The sequence below is a fragment of the Rhinopithecus roxellana genome, chromosome 13 (genome assembly GCF_007565055.1).
Source record: "Rhinopithecus roxellana isolate Shanxi Qingling chromosome 13, ASM756505v1, whole genome shotgun sequence".
Classification (NCBI taxonomy): Eukaryota; Metazoa; Chordata; class Mammalia; order Primates; family Cercopithecidae; genus Rhinopithecus; species Rhinopithecus roxellana.
The window spans coordinates 19,633,095-19,656,881 of record NC_044561.1 but is presented as its reverse complement, the minus strand read 5'-3'; the positions used below and the strand labels follow the sequence as shown (position 1 = coordinate 19,656,881).

The 23,787-nt window shown below is 63.2% G+C and overlaps 1 protein-coding gene across 4 annotated transcripts in view; it reads right to left on the bottom strand.

The window, feature by feature from the left end:
* Positions 1-90: 90 nt before the first annotated feature.
* PLXNB2 (plexin B2) overlaps positions 91-23,787 on the bottom strand; it is a 33,562-nt gene continuing 9,865 nt past the window's right edge. For 2 of the 4 annotated variants that reach the window (XM_030914372.1, XM_030914373.1), the window contains exons 2-37: positions 20,242-20,294; positions 15,015-16,095; positions 14,465-14,647; positions 14,248-14,376; positions 13,470-13,570; positions 13,188-13,314; positions 12,640-12,793; positions 11,337-11,451; positions 11,155-11,263; positions 10,944-11,045; positions 10,283-10,375; positions 9,842-9,923; positions 9,538-9,695; positions 9,309-9,457; positions 9,048-9,156; positions 8,771-8,907; positions 8,437-8,607; positions 7,906-8,035; positions 7,577-7,804; positions 7,289-7,465; positions 7,083-7,222; positions 6,816-6,916; positions 6,483-6,712; positions 6,228-6,409; positions 5,753-5,819; positions 5,379-5,525; positions 4,605-4,761; positions 4,348-4,448; positions 4,187-4,271; positions 3,870-4,024; positions 3,433-3,593; positions 3,174-3,321; positions 2,109-2,173; positions 1,897-1,972; positions 1,017-1,091; positions 93-944 (exon numbers count right to left, since the gene is read on the bottom strand). In XM_030914372.1, coding sequence (XP_030770232.1) covers positions 840-944; positions 1,017-1,091; positions 1,897-1,972; positions 2,109-2,173; positions 3,174-3,321; positions 3,433-3,593; positions 3,870-4,024; positions 4,187-4,271; positions 4,348-4,448; positions 4,605-4,761; positions 5,379-5,525; positions 5,753-5,819; positions 6,228-6,409; positions 6,483-6,712; positions 6,816-6,916; positions 7,083-7,222; positions 7,289-7,465; positions 7,577-7,804; positions 7,906-8,035; positions 8,437-8,607; positions 8,771-8,907; positions 9,048-9,156; positions 9,309-9,457; positions 9,538-9,695; positions 9,842-9,923; positions 10,283-10,375; positions 10,944-11,045; positions 11,155-11,263; positions 11,337-11,451; positions 12,640-12,793; positions 13,188-13,314; positions 13,470-13,570; positions 14,248-14,376; positions 14,465-14,647; positions 15,015-16,082 — 5,517 coding nt within the window. In that variant the 5' untranslated portion in view covers positions 16,083-16,095; positions 20,242-20,294 and the 3' untranslated portion in view covers positions 93-839. Of the gene's footprint in view, positions 945-1,016; positions 1,092-1,896; positions 1,973-2,108; positions 2,174-3,173; positions 3,322-3,432; positions 3,594-3,869; positions 4,025-4,186; positions 4,272-4,347; positions 4,449-4,604; positions 4,762-5,378; positions 5,526-5,752; positions 5,820-6,227; positions 6,410-6,482; positions 6,713-6,815; positions 6,917-7,082; positions 7,223-7,288; positions 7,466-7,576; positions 7,805-7,905; positions 8,036-8,436; positions 8,608-8,770; positions 8,908-9,047; positions 9,157-9,308; positions 9,458-9,537; positions 9,696-9,841; positions 9,924-10,282; positions 10,376-10,943; positions 11,046-11,154; positions 11,264-11,336; positions 11,452-12,639; positions 12,794-13,187; positions 13,315-13,469; positions 13,571-14,247; positions 14,377-14,464; positions 14,648-15,014; positions 16,096-20,241; positions 20,295-23,787 lie in introns of those variants that run through there. The other 2 variants (XM_030914371.1, XM_030914374.1) reach the window with 2 other exon arrangements.

Here is a 23,787-nt window from a genome sequence, read left to right as displayed (position 1 = left end):
CGCAGCTCCCCTCCCAGCAGGGCCCACAGAGTCCAAGGAAGGGGTGGTGAACAGGGGCACCGCAGCCCCAGTAGGAACTCAGCCAACCCACAGAGTGAAAAAGACGGCTGTATTTGATTTACAATGAACAAGATTTACAAAAAGGGGTAGGGTGGTCTTGGTGGAACTGCTCCCAGTCCCACTGGACTGGGTGGGGCTCTAGGGCAGCCTGTCTGACAGACCAGGACCCCAGGATGTCTGGGCCCCGACGTAGGACTTGACCTACGACTCACTTGACCTTTGACGAGGGGCCCAGCAGCCGTGAGTCCACCCAGAGTGCCGGCACCCTTGGGAGGCCGGTGAGGTCAGGAAGGCATCGTACCGCTTTTTCTCCTCCTCCCATCCCGAGGTGGACAGACAGACACAGGATCTGGGAGCTTGCCCTGGGGGCCACAGGCCCTCAGATCCCCAGGGGCCCAACCCAGGGGCATGGAGGCGGCTGCTGGTGCGTGGGCGGAGGCGGAGGCCAGCTGCCCCCAGCGTGGCAGCGTAAGGCACATTTTCAAATCACTCGAGACTCGACAGTGAACACCCGATGCTGGTTCTGCCGCCGGAGGGAGCTGGAGCTGGGGCTGGGGCTGGGGCTGGTGCTGGTGCTGGTGCAGCGCCCGGGCGGTATTGCTCAGAGGAAGATGCTACAGTCTAGACGTTGGGTGGGTTCCTGCTGCACCCACTCCCGCATGGGGCGTGTTCTCCAGGGGAGGGTGGGGGCCTCAGCCACAGCCACTTGGCCTCCTCCCCAAAGGGGCTCTCAGGTACCTTGGGTACCTACGCCCCAAGGCAGCGCTGGAGATTGGAGGTCAGAGGTCAGTGACCTTGTTCTCCAGTGCAGCCGCAATCTGCTGCAGGCGGAAGGCCAGCTGCATCTTCTGGGCGGCGGGGTCCTCCTCCAAGGCATTGATGATCTGAGGGAGAGTCCCATCAGAGCACATTGGGGGATTGCCAGGCACCCCCCCGCCCCAGGGGCCTGACCCTACCTCGTCATAGTACTTCTGTGTGTACTGGTAGAGCTGGTGTAGTGCCACGAGCGTGTTTAGAGAGTCCGTGTGCGCCTGCGGGGTGACGGGACGGTCAGGGCAGAAAAGGGGCTGTGGGAGCCCCAGAGCTGGCAGGGGTAGTGCAGGACGCCCAGGACAAGAGGCCTCCCTGGGGCAGCAGCTGGGGCCTTGGGCACAGGCGGCACTTAGGGTCCCCCATGTGGCGTGGCCTCAGACACCCACGCAGGCAGAGTCCTGCACACACAACCATCTCAGTGTCTTCCTGTGTGACGCACAGCTGTGGATGGACCCACAGGGAGAGGCACTGTGGGCACGGCCGTGGGTGAAGCCACAGGGAGGGGGCGCTGTGGGCAGGGCCGTGGGTGAAGCCACAGGGAGGGGGCGCTGTGGGCAGGGCCGTGGGTGGAGCCACAGGGAGGGGGCACTGTGGGCAGGGCCGTGGGTGGAGCCACAGTGAGCTGGCACTGTGGGTAGGGCCGTGGGTGGAGCCACAGGGAGGGGGCGCTGTGGGCATGGCCATGGGTGGAGCCACAGGGAGGGGGCGCTGTGGGCATGGCCGTGGGTGGAGCCACAGGGAAGGAGCGCTGTGGGCACAGCTGTGGGTGGGGCCACAGGGAGGGGGTGCTGTGGGCATGGCCTGGCTTCAAATAGCTCACACTCCCCACACACAGCTGTGGCCACACAGCACGCTCAATTCACATGGCTGGGCCCATCTCGAGGTCTCACCCCACCCTCTCTCCCCCTCAACACCATTTAACCCCTGCCCTGCAGCTCAGGGCCAGGCTCAGCACAGGGTAGTAGGAGCCAGGAGCAGGGGAGGGCCATGGGTGCATCCCTGGTGGTCTCTCCTTATCCTTACCCGGGAAATCTCTGCCAGGTGTGTGTTCATGTCCTGGTCACTGACCTGCACCATCTGCCGGATGCCCTTGTAGTAACTGCAGGGGTGGGAGCATCACAGTGTGGGCAGCGGGGGACACAAAGGGGGTGGTGGGAGAAACCAAGGCCTGAACCTCCCCACAGGGGGTCCAGGGTGGGCATGGGGGCCTGGCCTGGAGGGCGGGCAGCACTTACTCCTCCACCATCTTCTTGTAGGTGGAGATCTCCTTGGCATACAGCAGCTTGTTGCTGGGAGAGTCCTGTCGGGGAGAAAACCCAGTGACGCCTGGCCAAGGGGCCCAGGCTGGGGCCACTCAGAGTTCCCCTGGGTAGCCTCCCCTGCCCTGAACTGACACTTTCATCAAGAAAACTATGGGCCAGGCACAGTGGCTCATGCCTGTAATCCTAGCACTTTGGGAGGCTGAGGCGGGCAGATCACCTGAGGTCAGGGGTTCAAGACCAGTCTGCCCAACATGGTGAAACCCCGTCTCCACTAAAAATACAAAAATTATGGCCGGGCGCGGTGGCTCAAGCCTGTAATCCCAGCACTTTGGGAGGCCAAGACGGGCGGATCACGAGGTCAGGAGATCGAGACCATCCTGGCTAACACGGTGAAACCCCGTCTCTACTAAAAAATACAAAAAAAAAAACTAGCTGGGCGAGGTGGCGGGCGCCTGTAGTCCCAGCTACTCGGAGGCTGAGGCAGGAGAATGGCATAAACCCAGGAGGCGGAGCTTGCAGTGAGCTGAGAACCGGCCACTGCACTCCAGCCCGGGCGACAGAGCAAGACTCTGTCTCAAAAAAAAAAAAAAAAAAAAAATACAAAAATTAGCCGGGCGTGGTGGCGGGCACCCATAATCCCAGCTACTTGGGAGGCTGCGGCAGGAGAATTGCTTGAACCCAGGAGGTGGAGGTTGCAGTGAGCCAAGATCACGCCACTGCACTCCAGCCTAGACAACAGAGCAAAACTGTTTCAAAATAAAAAACAAACCAAAACTACTACTTATTTTGCGATCTGTAGTAAAACTCATTTCTCTGCTTGTGTACTGTGGTGAGAGGGCAAGTGGTCTCGGGATCTCCCAGGCTCTGCTGGGCATCTGTGCCCCCAGCCTCGGCCACGCGCCACCCCCTCATCAAGGGCTCCAGCCCAAGATGTGCAAATCCACACCCCAGACAAGCTCCCAGCTCACAAGATGCTCCTGGGGCAGACCCAGGCCTCCCTGCCCCGACCTGTCCCCACCCTGTCCCCACCCCACTCACGCGGCTCAGCTTATGCTCCGTGCGCGTGCAGGCATCCATGAAGGTCTGGGCGATGACTGACAGCGAGGCGTCCACCACCTCGTGGACGTGCACGTCGAAGATGAAGTGGGGGTTCTTGAGGATGTTCACCCAGAACCGGAGCGGTAAGCTGAGGCAGAGCAGCGGGAATGAGAGCGGGGCTGGGCCTGAGGGGGTGCGGAGCCTCCCAAGAGTGAGAAGTGGAGCCGGACTCGGCTGTGGGGTGGGTGCGGAGCCTCACCTGTTCGTCTTCCAGATGTGGATGGTGTCCTCATCCTGGATGTTGTGCTTCTCCGCCTGCTCGTCCAGGAAGTCGAAGAAGTACTTGACTGCAGGTGGCACCGCGTGCCCGGGTGCCAGCACGCTCTGGAAGAAGTTGTCCACAAACTGCTGCAGTGTGCCCTGTGGGGGGGAGGGTCTCAGCGTGGCGCCGTGGGCCTGGCTCCTGGGAGTAGGGTCTCAGCGTGGCACCGTGCGCGCGGCCCCTGGGGGAAGGGTCTTAGCGTGGTGCCGTGGGCGCGGCTCCTGGGGGGAGGGTCTCAGCGTGGCGCCGTGGGCCCGGCTCCTTGGGGGAGGGTCTCAGTGTGGTGCCGTGGGCGCGTCTTCTGGGGGGAGGGTCTCAGCGTGGCGCTGTGGTCACAGCTCCTGGTGCCAACCCACACACCCACGGGGGCCCACCTTGACTGAGAGCAGCCGCGTCAGGTAGATCTCAGTGATGGCCTTCGTCCGCTCCTTCTCCTTCACACTGCCTCGCTTGGACTTGCCCTCATCTACCTCGTCAGTCGGCCGCACCAGGTGCCACACCCGGTTCTCCTCCTCCAGGAGGGCATGGCCTGTGGGGAGCAGGCACTGAGGGACCCCCACCCAGGTCTGGGGCATGAGTCCCACGGGGAGCAGTGGTGGCGGGATGGGTGGGGGTACATGTCTCCAGGGCGGACGTGGTCCACGCTGACCACACGGGGCTGAAAGGAAATGGGCAAGAGGGAGGGACTCACGCTCCCCAGGCAGGTCCTGCTGGCTGTCCTCTGGCTGCTGGGAGACCCCCACCTTGGAAAGGATGAGGGTGGCTCCGTCCCGGACCTGGGGAACACGGTGGTGAGAGTGGGCTGCGCCCCCAGGGTGCCCAGTTCTCGCCCGCCCCGGCCCAGACGCTCACGTTGTAGTGCATGAGGGTGTTGACACGCTTCCACCGGCCCTCCCGCTGTGACGTCAGGTCCAGGTCCGACAGGATCTGGGCTGTGGAGCCCGGACGCCACTCTGGGAAGAGACAGCCCAGCTTGGGCCCTGGCCACCGAGGTTCCTCCCACTGCCCACCACTCCCACATGAGAAACCTGGCCAGGCAGGATCCTGCCCCAGGACACGGGCCAGGCACATGGGCGCCTGTGTGCAGACGGGCAGGGGCCGGCACTCACCCAGGACCACGCTATCTGGCCTGGGCCAGCAGGAGCAGGGCTGCCCGCGGTACACCTGGTCAATGATCTTCTCCTTGACCTGGGAGATGGTGTCACAGTTGAGGACCTTCACCGGGATGGCATCAACTCCCTCGTCCTGCACGATCACGCTCACCGTCTGCCGAGACATCCGGGATGAAGTCCGACGGGGAGGCCCTGCTCTCACCAGCACCACGTAGGAACCACTGTCCACCCCACCAGCTTTGCCCACCACAGCGGCACCGTCGGACAGCAGGCCTCCGCCGGCAGGGCTCCGAACCCCCGAGGCTTCCCAGATGACCACACTCTGCCCTTCCCCTGCCTGCTCTGGCTCAGCAGAACAGAAAGATGGGGGACAGCTCAGAACCGCTCACTCAGGCTGACATACAAGCTCACGGAAGCACATGCACAGACACGGAATACACGTCTCACACGTGCACAGGCTCCTGCCACACCCACCGGTCACGTGTACGGAACCCTGGACACACCTGGTGTGCCAGGCCCCTCATATGGCCTCCAGGAGGTGGGGGTGCCCAGGAAGAGCTGATGGAGGGCCGCACACTTAAGAGCCTCCAGAGCCCACAGCCACCAGCACCCAGGCCCCTCCCTGAGCCGGAGGAAGAGCAGGCTGTAACTCAAATCCACAGAGGAGGTGGACGGCCTCTAGCCTGTGGGTCCCGTCTGTGGCCAGGGGATGCCCAAGCTCCTTAGCCCAGATCCGAGGCGCCCATGGCGGCCCCCACCCCAGGAGCTCACCAGGGGCGCATACTCCACATCGTCCCCCAGCAGCCCCGTGTCGTTGAGAGTGTACTTGGCCTTCTTCTGTACCGCATCCACCGGGCCCTTTTCCACCTGATGTTTGATGGCCTTGAAGAGCTTGTACAGGGGCTCGCCGGCACTGTCCTGGAGTAACACAGAGGGGAGGCTGGGAGGTCAGGGGACTTGGGGCCTGGAAGGGCCCCCGGAGCCCTGGCCAGAGGCATGGACAGGGTTGACCATGTCAGGGGCAGGAAGCAAACCTGTCCAGGCAGGCCCCACCTAAAGGTGCTGTACAGATAGGGGGGACACTGGAGGAACGGCAGCAGTCTGCCTCACCCCTCAACCCCCAACCAGGCTGCACTGTAACCCACCTTGAGATACTGGTACAAGCAGATGGACATCCAGTTGGACAGCATCCTCTCCACCACAGTCTCAGACCTGGGGGTGCAAGGAGGCCTTGTAGCAAGAGACCCCGTAGTATTTCTGAGGCCCAACTGACTCCTCCAAGCACCCGGCCACCCTTGCACCAGCGTCGCCCGTCCAGGCCTGGGTGTGGCCTGCAGTGAGGACTGCCTGGTGGCAGCACCAGCCCTTATGAGAAGTCTGCCACCTTCCTCCTGTTCTGCAGAGGGCTTACACTGTGACCAGCTGAAACCGCTGGACAGGAAGGGCTAGAGTCTGCCTTTGTGTTTGCTGCCAGGGACATCACCCCTAGGCTGCCCCCCACCACCACTGCTGGCTGGAACCTGCCGGCTTCTGGGTGCCCAACAGGCCTCTGTGCCACCCACCACCAGCCCCAGAGCCCCTGTGGTTGCCCCGCCTGTGGGACGTCCCGCCCATGTGCACCTGCGCAGCATCAGCTTGGGGTTCTTGGCCACCACATACTGCTCCAGGAGCTCCAGGAAGAGCGTGCGCATTATGTCTGTGTAGTACTCCAGCTTCCCATGCAGCGCCACCGTCAGGAGGGACGCGAAGTAGACCTTGGCGCGGGCCGAGAACTCCCGCTGGTTCTCCAGGGTGTGGATGAACTGTGGGGGCCGGCGGTCAGAGCCTGCCCAGCGCCGCCTGTGCGCCCTCCCGCCCGCCAGCCACCCGGCTCACGTTGATGAGGAAGGACTTGCTGTTCAGCAGGTTGGAGAACTGGTAGAGGGCCTGCTCCACCACCGGCCGCCGCGGCTCGGGGATGTCCAGCTTGCCAGTGATCATCACGTCTTTGTCGCCGTCCTTGGAGGGCAGGAAGAAGACGCGGTCGGTGTAGGTCTTGTAGTCCAGCACGGGGATGCCAGCCTCGTGCACATCGTTGGTCTGGTCCTCCATCTCGATCATCAGGTCTAGGGGGAGGCTGGCGTGAGACGTCCCTGGCCACCTGGGGCCCTGATCCCCACACCACACACAGCATTCCCGCCGCAGCGGCCGCCCCCGAGCGGTCCCTACCCGTGAATTCCTTCTTGCAGCGGTCCCGCACACTCTCCTCCAAGCCCTCCAGCTGGGACTTGATCTTCTCATACTCTCGTTCGGCCTGCTGGCTCTTCCTCCTGCGGGGCACAGGGAGGCTCCTGGGTCCTGCCGGGCCGACTGCTCAGCTGCCCGGATGAGGTGGATCTACACGCCTGCCTGTGCAGGGCGGCGGGTGAGGCCAGAGGGGCCGAGGCGGGAGGGCCGAGGGCTGGGGGTGTTGGCACAGCCGCGGGGCGGGCTCACCAGTAGCAGTAGACAGACACTGCGATGACAACCACCATGGGCACGATGACCAGCGGCAAGATGAGGCTGAGTGGCACATCGCTCACCCGTGTGTCGTACTCCACGCGGCCCAGCACCCACTCACGAGAGCCGAACTTCACCTGCGTGGGGGGCCAGGTTCAGCGCGGTCCCGTGGAGGCACCTCCCGCCCGTCCCCGTGCACGCACAATGAACTCAGGCAGGTTGTGTGTGGTGTCTCGTTTCTGCCGCCGCTTGGGCGGGGGCTGCACCTCCGGGGGCTCGCAGTACAGGTCGGTCTCCGTCAGCGTCTTCATGGTGCAGCGCTCGGCACCCACAAAGGCCTCGGCCTCCTGCAGCGTCATCGCCTTGTTCAGATTGGTGCCCTGGGGAGGGGGCAGCGATCAGGGTGAGCAGGAGGGAACTAGGGACGCGTGGACCAGCTCTGAGCCCAGACCCAAGCGGGACCCAGAGCCCCAGGGCTGCACCATCCTCACCCGGGCGTGGATGAGCTTGTTGACCTGCTTCTTGACACCACCTGTGAAGTTCTCAAAGGTGGGGTCAGGCACGTACTCGAAGGCCCCGGCCTCCGTCCTGAGCAGGGCACGGTGCCCGTCCATCTCAATCAGCACCGTGAGGTTGTAGGCCTCTGGCTCCTCGGGGACAGCCGGGGACAAGAAGACAACCTTGGTGTCGTTGTGGAACACGTAGTCCATGCCCACCACCTGCAGGCAAGTCCCAGCCGTCAGCCCCCGGGTGACGACCCCGCCCTTCCTGGCACAATCCCACTGGCCGGTGCCAGAGCGGAGCCCACACGAGGACTGACCGTCACAGGCTGCAGGGATCCAGCCTCCCGCGGCGGCTGCCAGGACTGCAGGGGCTCCGCGATGACCACCATGGCAAACCTCTGGATCAGGCTGAAGCCCTGGCCCGTGACGTTGATGCTGCGGCCACCACTGGGGAGGGCAGTGCCGCGGTGGGCTCAGCTGGCAAGGGTGGTCCCCGCAGGCTCTGCCCTCCCGTCCCCACCCACCCTGGCTCTGCTCACACAGGGCTTCCAGGTGCATGTGTGGGTCTGGGTGGGCAAAGGGGCAACACGGTAGGCCGTGCTGAGCGCGGGACTGTGCCACCGTGGGCGGGGGGCACGCAGCGCCTGGTGAGCATGGAGCCTGGTGGTGTGCCCGTCTGGGTTTCTAGGAGGAAGTGGATCTGGGGTGCAGTGGGGTTTTCCAGAGGCTTCTTCCCGCTGCACAGACCAGCCCCACCACATTCCTTTCAGCACAGTCAGCCAAGGGCACTGAGGAGGCAGCTAGGTGTGGGCAGCAGAGTGGGGTGGGGCAGGGGGCACCAGCCTCACCTGGCAAAGCTTCGCAGTGGCTCGAAGGCTCGCAGTACGGGGTTTTCACGGTAGGTGAAGAAGATTTCGGGGCTGGGCACCGAGGTGCCCCCATAGGAAACCTCCAGGGGCATCTGGCCCCGGGTCGCCTGGGGGCCTGTGACACACTGGAGCTGCGCCCCAAATTTCGTCCTGGGGAGGGAGGGTGCTAGTCGGCATCAGCCCCTCCCCCGGGACCCCCCCAGCCCGACCAGGCCCCGCCGTCCCCTCAGGGCCACTCAGGTGTCAGTAAGTGCCCCCCTCCATACCCAGGGCCAGGGCCAACCAGAATCAGCAGCTTGGCGGTGACACCCACACTTTACACGGGATGCCGTTGAGGGTCACCCGCACGTCCTCCTGGGAGCCCGTGTCCAGGTAGGTGCCATGGATGGTCAGTGTGGTGCCACCTGCCTGCGGTCCCTGCTGCGGCTCCACACTGAGAGGCTGGGGCTGCTGAAAGAGCCGCAGGGGTACTCAGGTGAGGACAGGGCACAGAACGCCCTTAGCCCTGGGCTGGATGGTAACTGTCGTGGGAAGGTGGCGGGCAGAGCCCTCCTCTCGGGTTCGGCAGGTCCCCGAGGCCAGGTGCTTACTTGGAAGGTGAACTGGACGTTGGGAGGCGAATGGCCGAGTTTCCCGAAGACGTCCACCTCGACACCCCCAGTGAAAGGCGCCTCTGCAGCCTCAATCACACACACGATCCTGGCGGACGACAGGCAGGGTGGCCCAGGCCCTCCCCGACCCACTACTCTGACACCCTCACCCCCGCAGCCTCTCCAACCACCCTGTCACCCGGAACCCCAGCGTGGGTACTGACACGGCTGACAGGGCCCAGGCCAGGGCCGTCCACTCACCGGGTGGACACCGAGTAACGTTCCGGCTGAAAAGCGCAATTCCGGCCAGCCACGGAGATCTTCTGGATGTCCTCTGCTCGGACACCCAAATTGGACCCCAGGATGGTGATGCGGATGCCGCCACCGAGGGGGCCTGTCTCAGGCTGGATCTGAAACCGCAGAGCCGGGTGAGCAGGGAGGGGCTCAGGCCAGGGGCGTGAGGGTGTGGGCCAGGCTTCGAAGGGCTCACCCTGGTGATGACGGGCGGCGGGCACTCGGAGGTGGCGTTGCACAGGGCCTCATACACGCACCTGCTCTGGCCCCCGCACCACGCACACCTGTAGTCAGGGTTAGCAGCCCGGCAGAGGCTGCAGTCGCTGCGGCCAAAGGAGCAGTTGTAGAGGGTCACTGCGGGGAGAGCTGCCGTCAGCGGTCACCCCGTGCCTGCCCGGCCCCCACCTGCTCCCCACTGTGCCCACCTGTCCCCCCACCCACCCCCTTGTGCCCACTCGTCCCCCCGCCCGCCCCCCACTGCACCCGCCCGTGGCCCCCACCATGGAGCTTGCTGTCGATATTCTTGCCGTAAGACTTGACGTAGAGATGCAGAGGCAGCGTCTCGTTGGCATCGTGGGACAGCTGGGGAACATGCAGGGGCACACTGCACTTCCTGCCCCCACAGAGGGGCGCGGGTCAGGGGTCACAAGGGCAACCACCCTGTGGCCACCGGGTCCCTTCGCAGCCAAGGGCAGCAGGGGAGGCCTTAAGGTGTCGGAACTTGGGGAACCCCACAGACACTGCTCTGCGCCACTCTGTCCCCAGGGAGGCAGAGGGCAGAGGGGGCTTCTCCAGCAGCATAGGGCACGGCAAGCCCCTGGCTGGGCTCTGGTCCCGGGGGTCTCCCTGCTGCCCCTCCCCTCACAGTCCTGGAGGTAGCCCGCCACCCCACCCTGGACCCTAGGGTCCAGCAACTGAGCCGGCCTGCCCTGGAGCCGTACCTTTGGGGTCCGAAAAACGAAGGTCCCGGATTCCTGCATGCTCACCGGCTCCATGAACTTGAGCAAGTCACTGCCCACGTGCAGGGAAGAACCCTGCAGACCAACCCGTCAGGACCCTGGACAGGCGGCTCTGGCACCCTGGCCCTCCTCCCAGAACCCCCGCAGTCCCTCCTCAGTGCCTACAGTGTGAGCCCTCTCCTCACCCCACACGTGCCTGTCCCTCAGACTCTCCCACGCCAGCTGACCCCTCCGCCACTCCGAAGTCCGAACACCTGTGTCTGCAGAAGCCTCTGAACGTCCTGTGTGGGTGTCCCCTGGTCACCTCCACCACTCATCCACCTGAGGGCATCGCCCGGCCCACCCGGCATCGTGGCCCCCACAGCTCCCTCCTCGGGAGGGGCACGCCTGCCTCCTCCACCGCCTCTGCTCAGTCCCATCCAAAGGCCCCCGCATGCTCCCTCCTGGCCTCTGTCCCCGATATATCCTATGCCCTTTATCTCATGGGGGGGTCCCGAGTTGGGGAGCACGGGTGGAGCTCAGGCTCCCACACACCCATCAGCACCGGCCTGCCGCAGCCTCCTCCGCATCTTAGCCTGTCACCACCCGGCACCCCTCCCTCTGCACCTTAGCCTGTCGCCGACCAGCACCCCTCCCTCCACACCTTCACAGTGTCCAGGTTCTTGCCCTGGAAGGTCACATCTGTCTCGTGGTTCATGGGGATCACCAGGGGGCTGGGTTCCAGGAACTGGGGACAGCTGTCCTCCTGGGAGAGCAAGGCTGGTCAGGTGCTGCCTGGGCACAGCAGAGCAGCCGTGCCCTGAACAGTCCCCCGAGGCCCTGAAGCCCCTCACCATGTCCCCGAGGCCCCTCACCATGTGGGCACGGACGATGCCGTCCTCGGGGTTGGGCGAGGCCTCCCGGCACTCATGGTAGCGCAGGTCCCACTGGCAGGTCCAGCGGTTGCTCACGCAGGAGATGCACCTGTGTCCAGAGAGGGTCGTAAGCAGGGCTGGGTGGGCGGGTGGGGCGGGGTCGAGGGGCATGAGACACTCACGGCAGGTTCTCCTCCAGGCTCATGGCCTGGCGGCAGTCGTAGAAGGGGTACTCGTAGGAAGTGAGGAAGATATTGTCTCGTCTGAGGAGGAGCTGGATCGTCACGGCCACGTGGTCTGCAAACAACAGAGGGGACGGCATCAAGGTGGCGGCCACAGGGCTGAGGGCCAGGCTGAGCCTCCCCCGGGGCTGACTCCTGGGGCCCAGGTGGAGACGCCTGGTCTTCAGGTGGCGCCTGCCAGGACGCCCGTTCATGCTGGGCTGGGCCTGCCACCTGCTATCAGATCTCGGTTCGGGTGTCGGGCCCAGCGCGGGGCCTGCCTTCCTCCCCAGGGCCGGGTTAGTTTCATACCCTCTGTTCCCGCAGGCAGTGAGGGCAGCGGCTCCTTGGAGTCTGGGTAGGACCTGCCAGGTCCCTGCCCACGTCACTGCGTGGCCCCACTGCCCCCAAAACTCGGGATATGGGCGTGACGCCTGCCCTGACCCACATGAGGCCCTGCAGCCTCTGGGAACCGCCCTGCTCTCTCAGGCTGGGCTGGATACGGCAGGGAGGGGTGAGGGGCATCTGCCCAGACGACGGGGCCTGGCACCTGGCACCCAGATGCTGCTCTGGACGTGATGAGGGAGCAGGCTGAAGACAAGTCACCCTCACTACAGGCCTGGGTGGGCGTGGCTGCGGACAGCCCTGGCGGCCCTGCAGCCTCTGGGAACAGCCCCCACTGTCTCAGGCTGGACAGGGCACCCGGATGCTGCTCTGGACGTGATGAGAGAACAGGCTGAAGACAAGTCACCCTTGCTTCAGGCCTGGGGGGCGTAGCTGCGGACAGCCCTGGGGGCCCTGCAGCCTCTGGGAACAGCCCTGTCTCAGGCTGGACAGGGCACCCGGATGCTGCTCTGGACATGATGAGAGAACAGGCTGAAGACAAGTCACCCTTGCTTCAGGCCTGGGGGGCGTAGCTGCGGACAGCCCTGGGGGCCCTGCAGCCTCTGGGAACAGCCCCTACTGTCTCAGGCTGGACAGGGCACCCGGATGCTGCTCTGGACGTGATGAGAGAACAGGCTGAAGACAAGTCACCTTTGTTACGGGCCTGGGGGCGTGGCTGCAGACAGCCCAGGAGGCCAGAACCTCCCCCACCAGGCACAGCAACCCCACCACAGGCTTCATTCAGGCTGGGCCCCCGGAGTGGCCGCAGAGCGTGCCTGTACCCAGCTTGCACCCAGGGGCCAGCAGAGGCAAAAGCCCACGTGCACAGGGCCCCGTGTGACCGAGAAGGGCCACCTGGGGGCTTGGGAAGGGGCCTCACCCTGGCCTGGCGGCGTGATGGGGATGCTGCTTGGGGAGTTGCAGATGACGGTGCCGCCCTCCACACGGGCGGGGTGTGGCGGCGACTCCCCAAAGAGGCACAGCAACTCGTCCTCCTTGCTCAGGGCGGGGAGGGGGCTGACGGTCAGCTGCACCTGAGGGAGGGGCCCTGCAGCTCACACCGGGAACCCCAAGTCCTGTCTGCCCACCTGCCCGTCACTCGACCTCACTGCGTGTGTGGGCGCACGTCCCAGAGGAGCCTCCAGAACCTGACTTCGCATCTTCCAACACAGGCCCCTCTGTGGTCACCCCAGCAACTCCTGGGACAAGGCCTGGGTCTACCCTGGATAGGGACAAGCCCCACCCCTACCCACCCAGGTCACAGGGGGCCAATGGAGGGCAGGCTCCATCACGAAGGCTCAGTGCCCGGAGCCCAGGCGGGGGAGATGTGGGGCCATCCCCTGCCTGTCCCAACAGCTCCTAGCCTGGGGGAGCCCCCACCTGGCCGAGCCTGGGTCCGAGGACCCCCACCCCAGCCCCACCACGCACCTCCCCCTGGGCCCGCCGGCTCATGTTCTGCGGCTGGGTGCTGGTGATGGCCACGCAAGACTTGCTCCGGCTCCACAGCCAGTGGCTGGCCTCCTCAGCCCGCGGACACTCGGCTTTCCGGGTGCATCTGCAGGCGCAGGGGGCGGCCTCAGCACTGGGACTCCCTCAGCCCAGGGTGGGGTCTTGTTCTCCCAGGACAGTGCAGTGTGTCCCCCGACCCAAGCCATGACCTACCCGGATCCCAGAGGCAGGCCGTGTCCCCGATCCCCCCCAGGCACTCACCGTCCCTCGACGACGCACCAGCCGCAGTAGGGGTCCTGCGAGTCGCGGCACTGGGTGCAGGTCGGGTAGCTCAGGCACTCCTGTACTGGCAACCGGAACACCTGGGGCAGCGGGACCGAGAGTGGGACCATGGCAGAGGCCACATGGGCCTTCCGCAGACCCCGGATGTCCCCAGACCGCCAGCTTGACCCAGCTTTGTCCCGGGGCCTCGAAAGCCTCAGACACCTCAGACTTGTTGTTAAACAGTTCTGGCTCTGTGCGGCCATGGCCTGCTGGCCATGCTGAGCCCAGGGAAGCCGGGAGGTCTTGGCTGTGGGGTCTCCTGGGGCAGCTCCCGTCCTCTGTACTGGTTCCCTCTGAGGGGTACTCCTAGGCCCAGCCTGAGGGGCTCTTGCACCAACCCCCCACAAGCTTGGGGCCCAGGCCCACGTACCCCACTGACTGAGCTCACAGAGGCTGTGCCGGGACCCCGTCTTGCCATCCACCCTCAGGAACAACCCTCAGACACCAACCCAGGTCCCTTCCATCAGGACGGGACACAGGCGGGGCCGGAGGGAGAGACCTGGTTGAGACCACACAGGACAGACCGAAGGAGTAGCAGAGACGGGGCAGTGCCAGAGACACAGGATGGAGACACTGCCCGGGACCCATCCAGCCGCCCCTCTTCCAGCCCAAGGAGAAGGGCCTGGCTCTGCAGCACCCAGTCCTCCTCTGGCCCCCAGGCCTGTCATAAGGGCACACTTGGCCTGGAGTGCTCTGCACAGTGCGTCTGGCTCACCTTGTCCTGGGTCATGGTGTACAGGCTGGCCAGGTCTCCAGACAGTACCAGGTCGCGCTTGACCCTCTTGTTTATCTCCACAAGGATAGAGTCGTACTCTGAAGAGGTGCCGTTTGGGGTGAGGTACACCTGTGTGCATGAGGGCAGGCTGGTGAGGGTAGGGGCCTTGTGCACAGACAGGTCCTCCAGAGCCTCCCTGCCCCAGCCTGGGCCAAACCTTGAGGATGCGGCCGTCAGAGGTGCCCAGAAAAGCCACAGTGTGGTTGTTCTCGGCGGTGACCGTCACGGCCGTCAGGTTCAGGCCTCCACGCTGCAGCACAGCTGTGGCTTTGAGCCCATCGCGGCTGCCCAGTGGGTAGGGCAGGTGTTCTGAGCCACACGGGAAGCTCTGGCTGGAGCCCTGCGGACCACAGCGTGTCAACGGCAGGCAGACCCCCTGTTCTGAAGGGCCCACCCCACTCGGGCTCCAAGGATTGGGACAGGCCCTTCCCTTCGGCACATGTGCCCCACACACGTCCCCAAGAACAGGGCCCACAGGGCAGGGAGCCCCACCGTGCTGTTGTATGACCCAGTGCCTGACACAGGCCTGGGACTGGTGCCGGCGTGAATGGCACTGAGACATGCAGCACCCACCCACGCGAGCACCCACGCTGGCGAGAACCACGGCCACACTGCTCATGTGCACCCTCCCCAGCAGGCTGGGACACGCAAACCCACACACGGACGCCTGCAGTCCGGGCCCCGCAAGAACACACTGAGGCCCATACCAGCGCGTGGCCGCCGCACAGGATCTCGCCGTGGAAGGGCTTGTAGAAGATGTCACGGGATGATTCCCAGGTGCCTGTGTAGCAGGCGTTGCGGTTGGCCTCCATCTTGGCGTGCACTTCGTCCAGCGGAAACAGGCAGAGGCCCGCACCGGGCCCTCCACTGCTCCGGCTGTCTCTGCTGAAGACAGCGTACAGCACCCTGCCAGAGCCAGGCGCAGCCACGGAGGCTGCCAGGCAGGTGCCAAAGGCCGCGGCATTGGCGTCGGGGTCCCGGCACTGCAGGTCCATCTCCAGGTAGGAGTAGTAGTTGGGGTCCTCTCTGCACATGCGGGCCAGCAGCGTGCGGTTCTGGGCCGGGTGCTTGTCCTGCTGGTTGAAGACAAAGAAGACGTAGGGGCCGTCCTCGAAGGCCGCCACGAACTGCTGTGTGTTGGTGGACAGGTAGCCGGCCTTGTAGGTGGCGTGGTCCGTGTAGGCTTCGAAGGCCTCCCTGCTGTCGGTCCGGTCCAGCAGCCGGGTGCTCACGATGATGCCGTTGTCGTGCGGCCCGTTGCCTTTGCCCACAAACAGCACGCGGTCGCCGGGACCCGTGGAGCTCACCAGCCCCACCGTGGCCACGCCCTCGTCATTGCTGGCCACGAAGGACTTCTCGCCGCTGCCATCCTCGTAGAACAGGCGGAGGGAGATGTTGCTCAGGGCACGCAGGGCGCAGATGCCCTTGAAGAGGCTCCCGCACTCCACCAGGCGCTTCCTGGGAGGGTCGAGCAGCAGCAGCTGGTTGACATTGTCGGTCATCTCAGCCTCATGGCACTGGCTGGCCTCGATGGGCGGCGTGCACTTCTTGTTGTCCAGGGCCGGGCCCGTGGCCACCTGCTGCTCCAGCTGCAGCTTGGCATCCAGCTGGTAGAGGGCATTCACCGCCCCCAGGTACACCACGCCTGAGGCCTCGTCCACAGCCAGGTGGTTCAGCTCTCTCTCGCTGCGGAAGAAGTCCAGCTTGCGGGACCTCAGGCTGGCAGCCGCGCCCAGCAGGCCCAGCAGGGTCAGGGCCCAGAGCCGCAGTGCCATTGCCCCCGGCACCCTGTGGGAAGAGTGAAGGGTCAGGGGAGCCCCGGCCCAAAGGACCCCCCATCAAATCCCTCTCCGGTCCCTGCCCCAAACGTCAGAACATGGGACAGAGAGGATCGTGCCACTCCACGAACTGAGGAACCCGGAGCTCCGCCCCTTCCTGCTTCACACCCCCGCCATCCTCAAGATCTTGCTGGAGACCACCTCCCAGCCCTCCTCAAGGCCACCTTGACCAACCACTGGGGCCAAGGCACTGCCACTGCCCGCTCCAGGATCCCTCCCAGAGGTGCTCACAACACCAGCAGGCCTATTCCCGAGGCAAGGAGTCGACGCCCCCAGAAAGGCTCTCAGGTGCTCACACACATGCCCCCTGACCTGTGACCCCAAGGAGCTCCAGGTGGTCGGGAGGCACTGGCCCCAGCGCACAGGCTCAGGCTGACAGACAGACCCCTGGACGTTAGAACAGGCTGCTCACACATGGGGCGGAGGCAAAGTACACGGGAAACTGGAGGCTCGGGTGAGAGCGAGGGGTGAAGGAAACGGGAAACCGGAGGCTCGGGTGAGAGCGAGGGGTGAAGGACACGGGAAACTGGAGGCTCGGGTGAGGGCAAGGGGTGTACTGTGCATACCCCAGCAAGTGCACATGCTGTTTACAACTGCCCACCAGAGCCCCAGGCAGCCTGACTGCCCACCAGAGCCCCAGGGTCCCTGACCGCCTCCAGGCCCCCTGCCCTGGTGCAACAGTGGAAGCCAGCAATCACCAAGCGATCACCCACCACTCCTCACACTTGGCCCATGCCGCCCCCAGGGCAGAGCCTCTGATGTGGACACAGGGGAGGCAAGAAGGGGACCTGGGAAGCCGTGAGCAGCTCCAAATCCACCAGGTCTCAGAAGGGGAGGCCCCCATGTCTGCGGGCTGGACAGGCTGTGTCCATATGTGTGTGTGTAACTGAGCACGTTTCGGTGTGGTGTCTGTGCCTGGGTCCGGCCCGGGTCCGGGTGGATGAGGGGAATGTGTGATGTGACAAGTGAGCTGCTGAGGACCAGGCTGAGTTAAGGGTCTCCCAACAGGATGATCCAAGGCCACCCAGGACATGCGTGGTCCTCCCTCCTTCCTTCCCTACCAAACTCAGGTGCATCTTAGGGGCTCAGACACAAGCGGCAGACAGGACCCTTCTGCCTCTGAGCTCTTCCTCAGGGTGGTCCGTCCCTCTCACGCTAGGGACCCTGCTCCATCCTGGCCAGTGATCCCTGCATCAGCCTCCCCACCAGTGCCCCCTCCTCATGCTCCCAACAACCCCCACTCCTGGGCCCACCGTCATCTTCCCTGAGTGCACCAATACTGGGGGCTCCCAGGTGTACAGGGCAGCCCTGCCATGGCAGGTGCCAAGGGGGTCCAGACCTGATGGCAAAGGGTCACGAGGGATGCAGGCCCTGGCCTCCCCCACCTCCCTGTGCAGGCCCACCCCGTGCCTCTAGAGGGACTGCCACACCCTCTCAGGCCATCGCAAGTGTCACCTCCCTGCATACGTCTCATCCCTTCAAAACGCAATCCTCTTTCTCACCACCTATTTGAAAGTTCTGCTGGGCCTGGTGGCTCACGCCTGTAATGTCCTGTAATCCCAGCACTTTGGGAGGCCGAGGCAGGCGGATCACGAGGTCAGGAGATTGAGACCAGCCTGGCCAACGTGGTGAAACCCCATCTCTACTAAAAACACAAAAAATTAGCCGAGCATGCTGGCACCCGCCTGTAGTCTCAGCTACTGTGGAGGCTGAGGCAGAGAATCGCTTGAAGCCGGGAGGTGGAGGTTGCAGTGAGCCGAGATTGCGCCACTGCACTCCAGCCTGGGTGACAGAGCGGAACTCTGTCTCAAAAAAAAAAAAAAGTTTTAAGTGTGGAAAGAACAAGTCACAAAATGCAAATGTTTCCACAGCCCTGTGTCTCTGACGGCCAGGCTGAGCCATGACAGCCTTGTGACCCATTTCTCAGGTGAAGAAACTGAGGCACGGAGTGGAATTTGCCCAAGGCCACACCGTGGGCATGGGTGGGGCTGGGATTCTGACCTGCAGTGGGAGCAGCTTGGCCTCTGACCACTGTGTTTCTCCACCCTTTGACAGCCCCCCGGCCCCTGTGGCCTCTGTCCTCCCAGGAGGGCAAGGAAGCCCACTCTGTTGCTCTGTAGCCAGGGGAGGTGTTTCTCCCAAGCCTCAGCTTTGGGTGAAGCTGCATCTACTGGCACAGCCGCCCTCCCCCTGCCCGTGGCACCCGGTTCTGACTGCCCTCACGCTTCCTGAAATCTCTTGACGTGCGACCAAGATGCAACCAACCGACAACATCTGAACCACCCCAGGGCCGGCATGAGTGAGACAGGGCTGAGTGAGACAGGGCTGCACTGGCCTTCCTGCTCCGTGGGGACGCGCCCATCAGACAGGCAGCTCCTGCGCGGCACAGAACCCCCTCCCTGCACTGGGGATTCAGTGCTCAGCTGCTGCCCAGCTCCTGAAGCCCCCTGCCCAACCCCTGGAGCCCTCAGGTGCCCACGAGCGCAGCAGCTACTGGGAGAGGTGACCACCCACAGGCTAGGGAGTTCCTGGCCACTTGGTGGCAGAGAGGCTGGGCAGGGCCAGGGGACCCCAGGCTTCACCCCGATAGGGGTGATCAGCCAGAAGATGCCGGCTTTAGTGAGAAACAGGAAGATTCTACAAGCCCACGGGAACCTCTGGGCGTGATCTTGGGGGAGGGGGTTCTATGCCCAGCTCAGCCAGGTTCCCCCGCTGTGGCTCAGTGGCCTGTCCGGAGAGGAGAGGAGGGTACAGAAGTCCCAGGCCTCCAGGAGAGGCCCGTAGGCAACAGCTCCAGCCCATGGCCCTACCAGGGAGGAGCAGCGCCTGCCCGAAGGCCCCCCAACCCCTGCCGCGCCCCTTTCCCACCCACGGCCATCCGGGGGCAGGTCCCGCAGGCCCCCGCCTTCTAAGTACACCCAGTGGCGCCAGCGGGGGCAGGCAACGACCAGGCCCCTCGGCCCTGCGCCCAGGCCTGCTGCCCTCCCCTGCCGGCCTGGCTCACCCGGCCCTGTGCAGCTCTCGGGAATGAATGGAATGCAGCCGGGAAGGGAGTGCGGGGGCGGCGTGGGGGCGGGGCCCACGGTCCCCTTGGATCTGACCTGGACTGCGGTGGGGCAGCCTGGAGAACCCTGCAGCGCCCCCAGCCCCAGGAAAAGCAATGGCTCTGGGCCCCCACCGGCCACCCCTCACCCGTCCCCATCAACTTCCACCCAGGCAAGCGACTCACCCACCCACCAGGGCTGTAGGGGCCCCGGTGCTGGAGGAAGGCTCTCCTGTCCCTGCCAGGGGCTGGCACACCATAAGTGCTCAATAAACACCACTGTGTGCCACCAGGGAAAGCCTGACTCGGCCTGTGCTCCCAGGGCCCCGCCGGCCCAGGCCTTCCAGGGTGGCAGGTGCGGCTGGGGTGACACCCTACAGGTAGCAGCTGCCTTCTCGTTCCTGGACAAACAAGGCCTCAGGTGACCTGCCTGCCCAGGCCCAGGAGCAAAGGGCAACCCACCGGACCAGCAGCAAAGCTCAGGCAGTGCAGGAGGCGCCCGGCACAGCCAGCTCCGCTTCCTGCTGCCTGTGTTCCTGGAACAGGAGGGAGGGCTGGCGGCAGGCACTTCCTGTTTTGAAGCCCTCCTGGGACCCCCACTTACGGGGCTGGCGGGGATTTCCTCAGGCCCTCTGGTGCCTTCCTCCTGGCTGAAGCTTGGAGGGGCACTTTAAGGAGGCCACACCGACTCAGGCTGCTGCTGGCCCACCAAGCGTCTGCATGGGCACCCCCATCACCACATCTCCAACGCCCAAATTCCCAGCCCTAATGTCCCAGAACCCGGTGCCCCAGTCTCACTGCAGACCACTCCACCTGAGCGAAAGCTTGGCCTCAGAGAACCAGGGAGGCCTCACAGCGTGCTGTGGGCAGGGAAGCTCCCTACTTCCATCCAGGCCAGGCCATGGGAGGAGCAGCAGAGTGACACGTATGGTTGAAACCTGGCTGGACAGAGGCTTGCAGACACCACATAGCAATTCTAGATACCTCCAGCCTCCCTGTCCACATGGCCCCAGCCACCCACTGCCTTTCCCAGGTGGGGTGCAGCCCCCTCACCGAGGCTCCAGTGATCCAGCTCAGTTTCTGCTCCAGGCCAGCATCGAGATTCTCTAGGAGGCAAAGGAGAGATGCCGGTCACAAGAGAAGCCCCACCAGCTGTGGAGCTCCCACCTCTGTCCCATGCTGGCGGGGGCTGGGGGAAGAAACAGCTCACAGGACCCCATCTGGCCTTTGCCTTCTCTGGCTCCTGCACAGCCCCTTCCTCAGACACCTCCAGGGCTCCTGGCACTCCCCTCTGTCAGAGGCTTTCTGCCTGTTTAAACTAGGTATGGCTATTACTTTGCTTAAAATAAAAGTTGCTTTCTGAGGTCTGGCGCAGTGGCTCACACCTGTAATCCTAGCACTTTAGGAGGCCGAGGCGGGCGGATCACGAGGTCAAGAGATGGAGACCATCCTGGCGAACACAGTGAAACCCCATCCCTACTAAAAATACAAAAAAATTAGCCAGGTGTGGTGGCGGGCGCCTGTAGTCCCAGTTATTCAGGAGGCTGAGTCAGGAGAATGGCGTGAACCCGGGGGGGTGGAGCCTGCAGTAAGCGGAGATCGCACCACTGCACTCCAGCCTGGGTGACAAAGTCAGACTCCGTCTCAAAAAAAAAAAAAAAAAAAAAAGTTGCTTTCTGAAAAATACACACACCCATGACCCCGAAATTTCACTTACTAGCTGTGTGACCTTGGGCAAGTTACTTAACTTCTCTGTGCCTCATTCCCCATCTGTGGAATGGAGAGAGAATAGTAAGCTACCCCCAGGGGTTTATAAGGACTAAATGAATTCATTCACAAAAAGTCTCAGGGGGTTTATAAGGACTAAATGAATTCATTCACAAAAAGTCTCAGAGTGTTACACTGTAGCATTCAGCAATGCTTGCTATTGTATTTTCCCTTGCTATTGTATCTTCTAGTTCTGGATAAACACCCACTATACCCACAGGGAGGCACAGACCCAGGGTGCTTCTCGGCATGGTTGGCTTTAGCGAAAATGTGGCAGCCACCCAGCATCCCACCAGAGGATACTGTGGAAGACTACATGGTAGATGCACGTGTGTCTGTGCTGACTCTGATAGGGAAGTCTGAGTGCAGGGTTTGGCCCCATCCATCTCTGAGAGGCTCCAGAAGCCCTCAATCCAAATTCAAAATAGTGGCCGGCTGCGGTAGCTCACGCCTATAATCCCAGCACTTTGGGAGGCTGACGCGGGCAGATCATGAGGTCAGGAGTTCAAGACCAGCCTGACCAACATGGTGAAATCCCATCTCTACTAAAAATACAAAAATTAGCCAGGTGTGGTAGTGCGCGCCTGTAATCTCAGCTACTCGGGAGGCTGAGGCAGAAGAATTGCTTGAACCAGGGAGGCAGAGGTTGCAGTGAGCAGAGATCATGCCACTGCACTCCAGCCTGGGCAGCAGAGCGAGACTCCAGTCTCAAAAAAAGAAAAGAAAATAGTGGTGAACTTTGGGAGCAAGGAGGAGGCCACTGCACTCCAGTCCAGGCTGGAGTGATACTGTCTTAAAATAACACACACACACACACACACACACACACACCCCCACAACAAAACAGTTCAAGGAACTTGGACTACACCATGAACTGGCCGGGTGTGGTGGTGCAGCCTGAAGTCCCAGGTACTGAGGAGGCTGAGGCAGCATAGCTTGAGCCCAGGAGGTTTAGGCTCCAGTGAACTGTGATTGTGCCACTGTACTCCAGCCTGGGCAACAGAGCGAGACCCTGACTCTAAGATTAAAGCAGAACACAAGTTTAAGACTATATTTACATATTGCTTGTCTAAAAAAACCTGAGCCAGGCACGGTGGCTCACACCTGTAATCCCAGCACTTTGGGAGGCTGAGGCGGGCGGATCACCTGAGGCTGCAGTGAGCCGAGATGGTGTCACCGCACTCCAGCCTGGGGAAAGAGCAAGACTCTGTCTCAAAAAAAAAAAAAAAAAAAAAAAAGGAAAAGGAAAGAAAGAAAAAAAAGAAAGTAGGCTCCACTCTGCCTCAGGACGTGACTCTCCAGGCCCTCAACAGCCACCGCCACAGCCAAGGTTCAGCTACTGAATCCTGCTCAGGCCCGAGTCCACTCCAGCCTGGCTAGGTTGGGTGCCAGCAAAGCGCGTCCTCCGGCACGGCCAGGCCCCGCTCTCCTCCCGCCCCACTAGGATCCTCATGTGCCCTGTGCAGCAGGACCCAGGGTTGGACACGCAGTGACACCAGCAGCGGGGAGGCGGGAAGGGAGGTGAGCGCCACAGCTGTGCATGGATTGTGCTACCGTGCTGCACAGGTAAGGGTTAACCCAGCCAAAGGGCTGGGGGAGGATGAGGTTTGATAGGCAGAGAGCGTCCTTTCGACCTGAGACTCAACAGCGCCTTTGTGAAAAGGGCAAACTCCTCTGGCAAACTCAGAAGCCAAAGCACAGGGCAGCACCAGGCCTCCCAAGAAAGCCGGGACCCGCTGGGACTGGAGTGGAGACTGAAGCTCCTGATGGAGGTGGCAGCCATGGTGGTGGCATGGTGCCCCCAGACCTGCCACCTTGAAGGGACGCCATGCCAGCCTGTGTGCCCCTGTGCCCACTCCCTCAGCCTCCTGCAGCCCCCAGACTTCTCCCTGCAGCACACCCCCAGGCCCCAGCCTCCACCGGCCCAGGCCCTGGGGTTGGGAGGATCAGCCAAGGTCAGGGGAGGCTGGCCTCCTCCCTGCCCACCCCACACCCCCAGAACAACCTCCTCTGAGAGATCGATCCACTCAGGAAGCCAGAGGCAGGGCCCATACTTCAGTCTCCTGGAGGGGGCTTCCTGCTGTCCTCCTCCCTGGCCCTCACAGTGGAGGAAGGCCATGGATTACCCCTCCCAGAGAATACAACCAGGATCCCTCCACCCTCAGCCTGGGGCCCTTCCTGGCCCAAGTCTACCTCCTCTGCCCGGCCTCTGGCTTCTCCCACCTCCATCCATCTTGCCCTCAACACTGAGCCAGGCTCCATCTCCCCCTCACAGGATTTCTGCATAGCTATCCCACAAAAAGGAGTTTCTTCCTTAGGTGGCTGTGGTCACACCCGAGGCTATTGCACGCAGGGACCTCAAGGCCTGAACTCCAGAGCCAGACCAGTGAGTTCACACCCCAGCTCTGTCACGTTCTGGCTGGCTCACATGGGCCATTCAGAAAGCTGCTCTGTGCCTCAGTTTCCCCATAAGTAGTCTGGGGGTCATTATGGCACCCACCTCAGAGGGCTGCCTTGAGGTTGAGTGGGTGTGGAAATCTTTACAGCTGTGCCCACTCAGAGAAAGCACCCAGGGAATGCTGCCTCACGACATTCCCAAGTCTGTGTTCACTGTGCTCCCCAGAAAGCCCCTGCCCATCCTTTAGACCCCGAGACAGCCTCTCTAACCCAGCCCCTGAGGGACCGGCCTTGCTCTGTGGTGTGTGGTCTTCACCCACAGGGCCTGGCCACACACCCCCACCCCCCGCCCCAACAAGTCTAAACACTGGATCTGGCCACTGGGCACCTGCCGGTCCAAGCTCAGTGAGCCAGGAAGGGGTGGCGACATGCAGG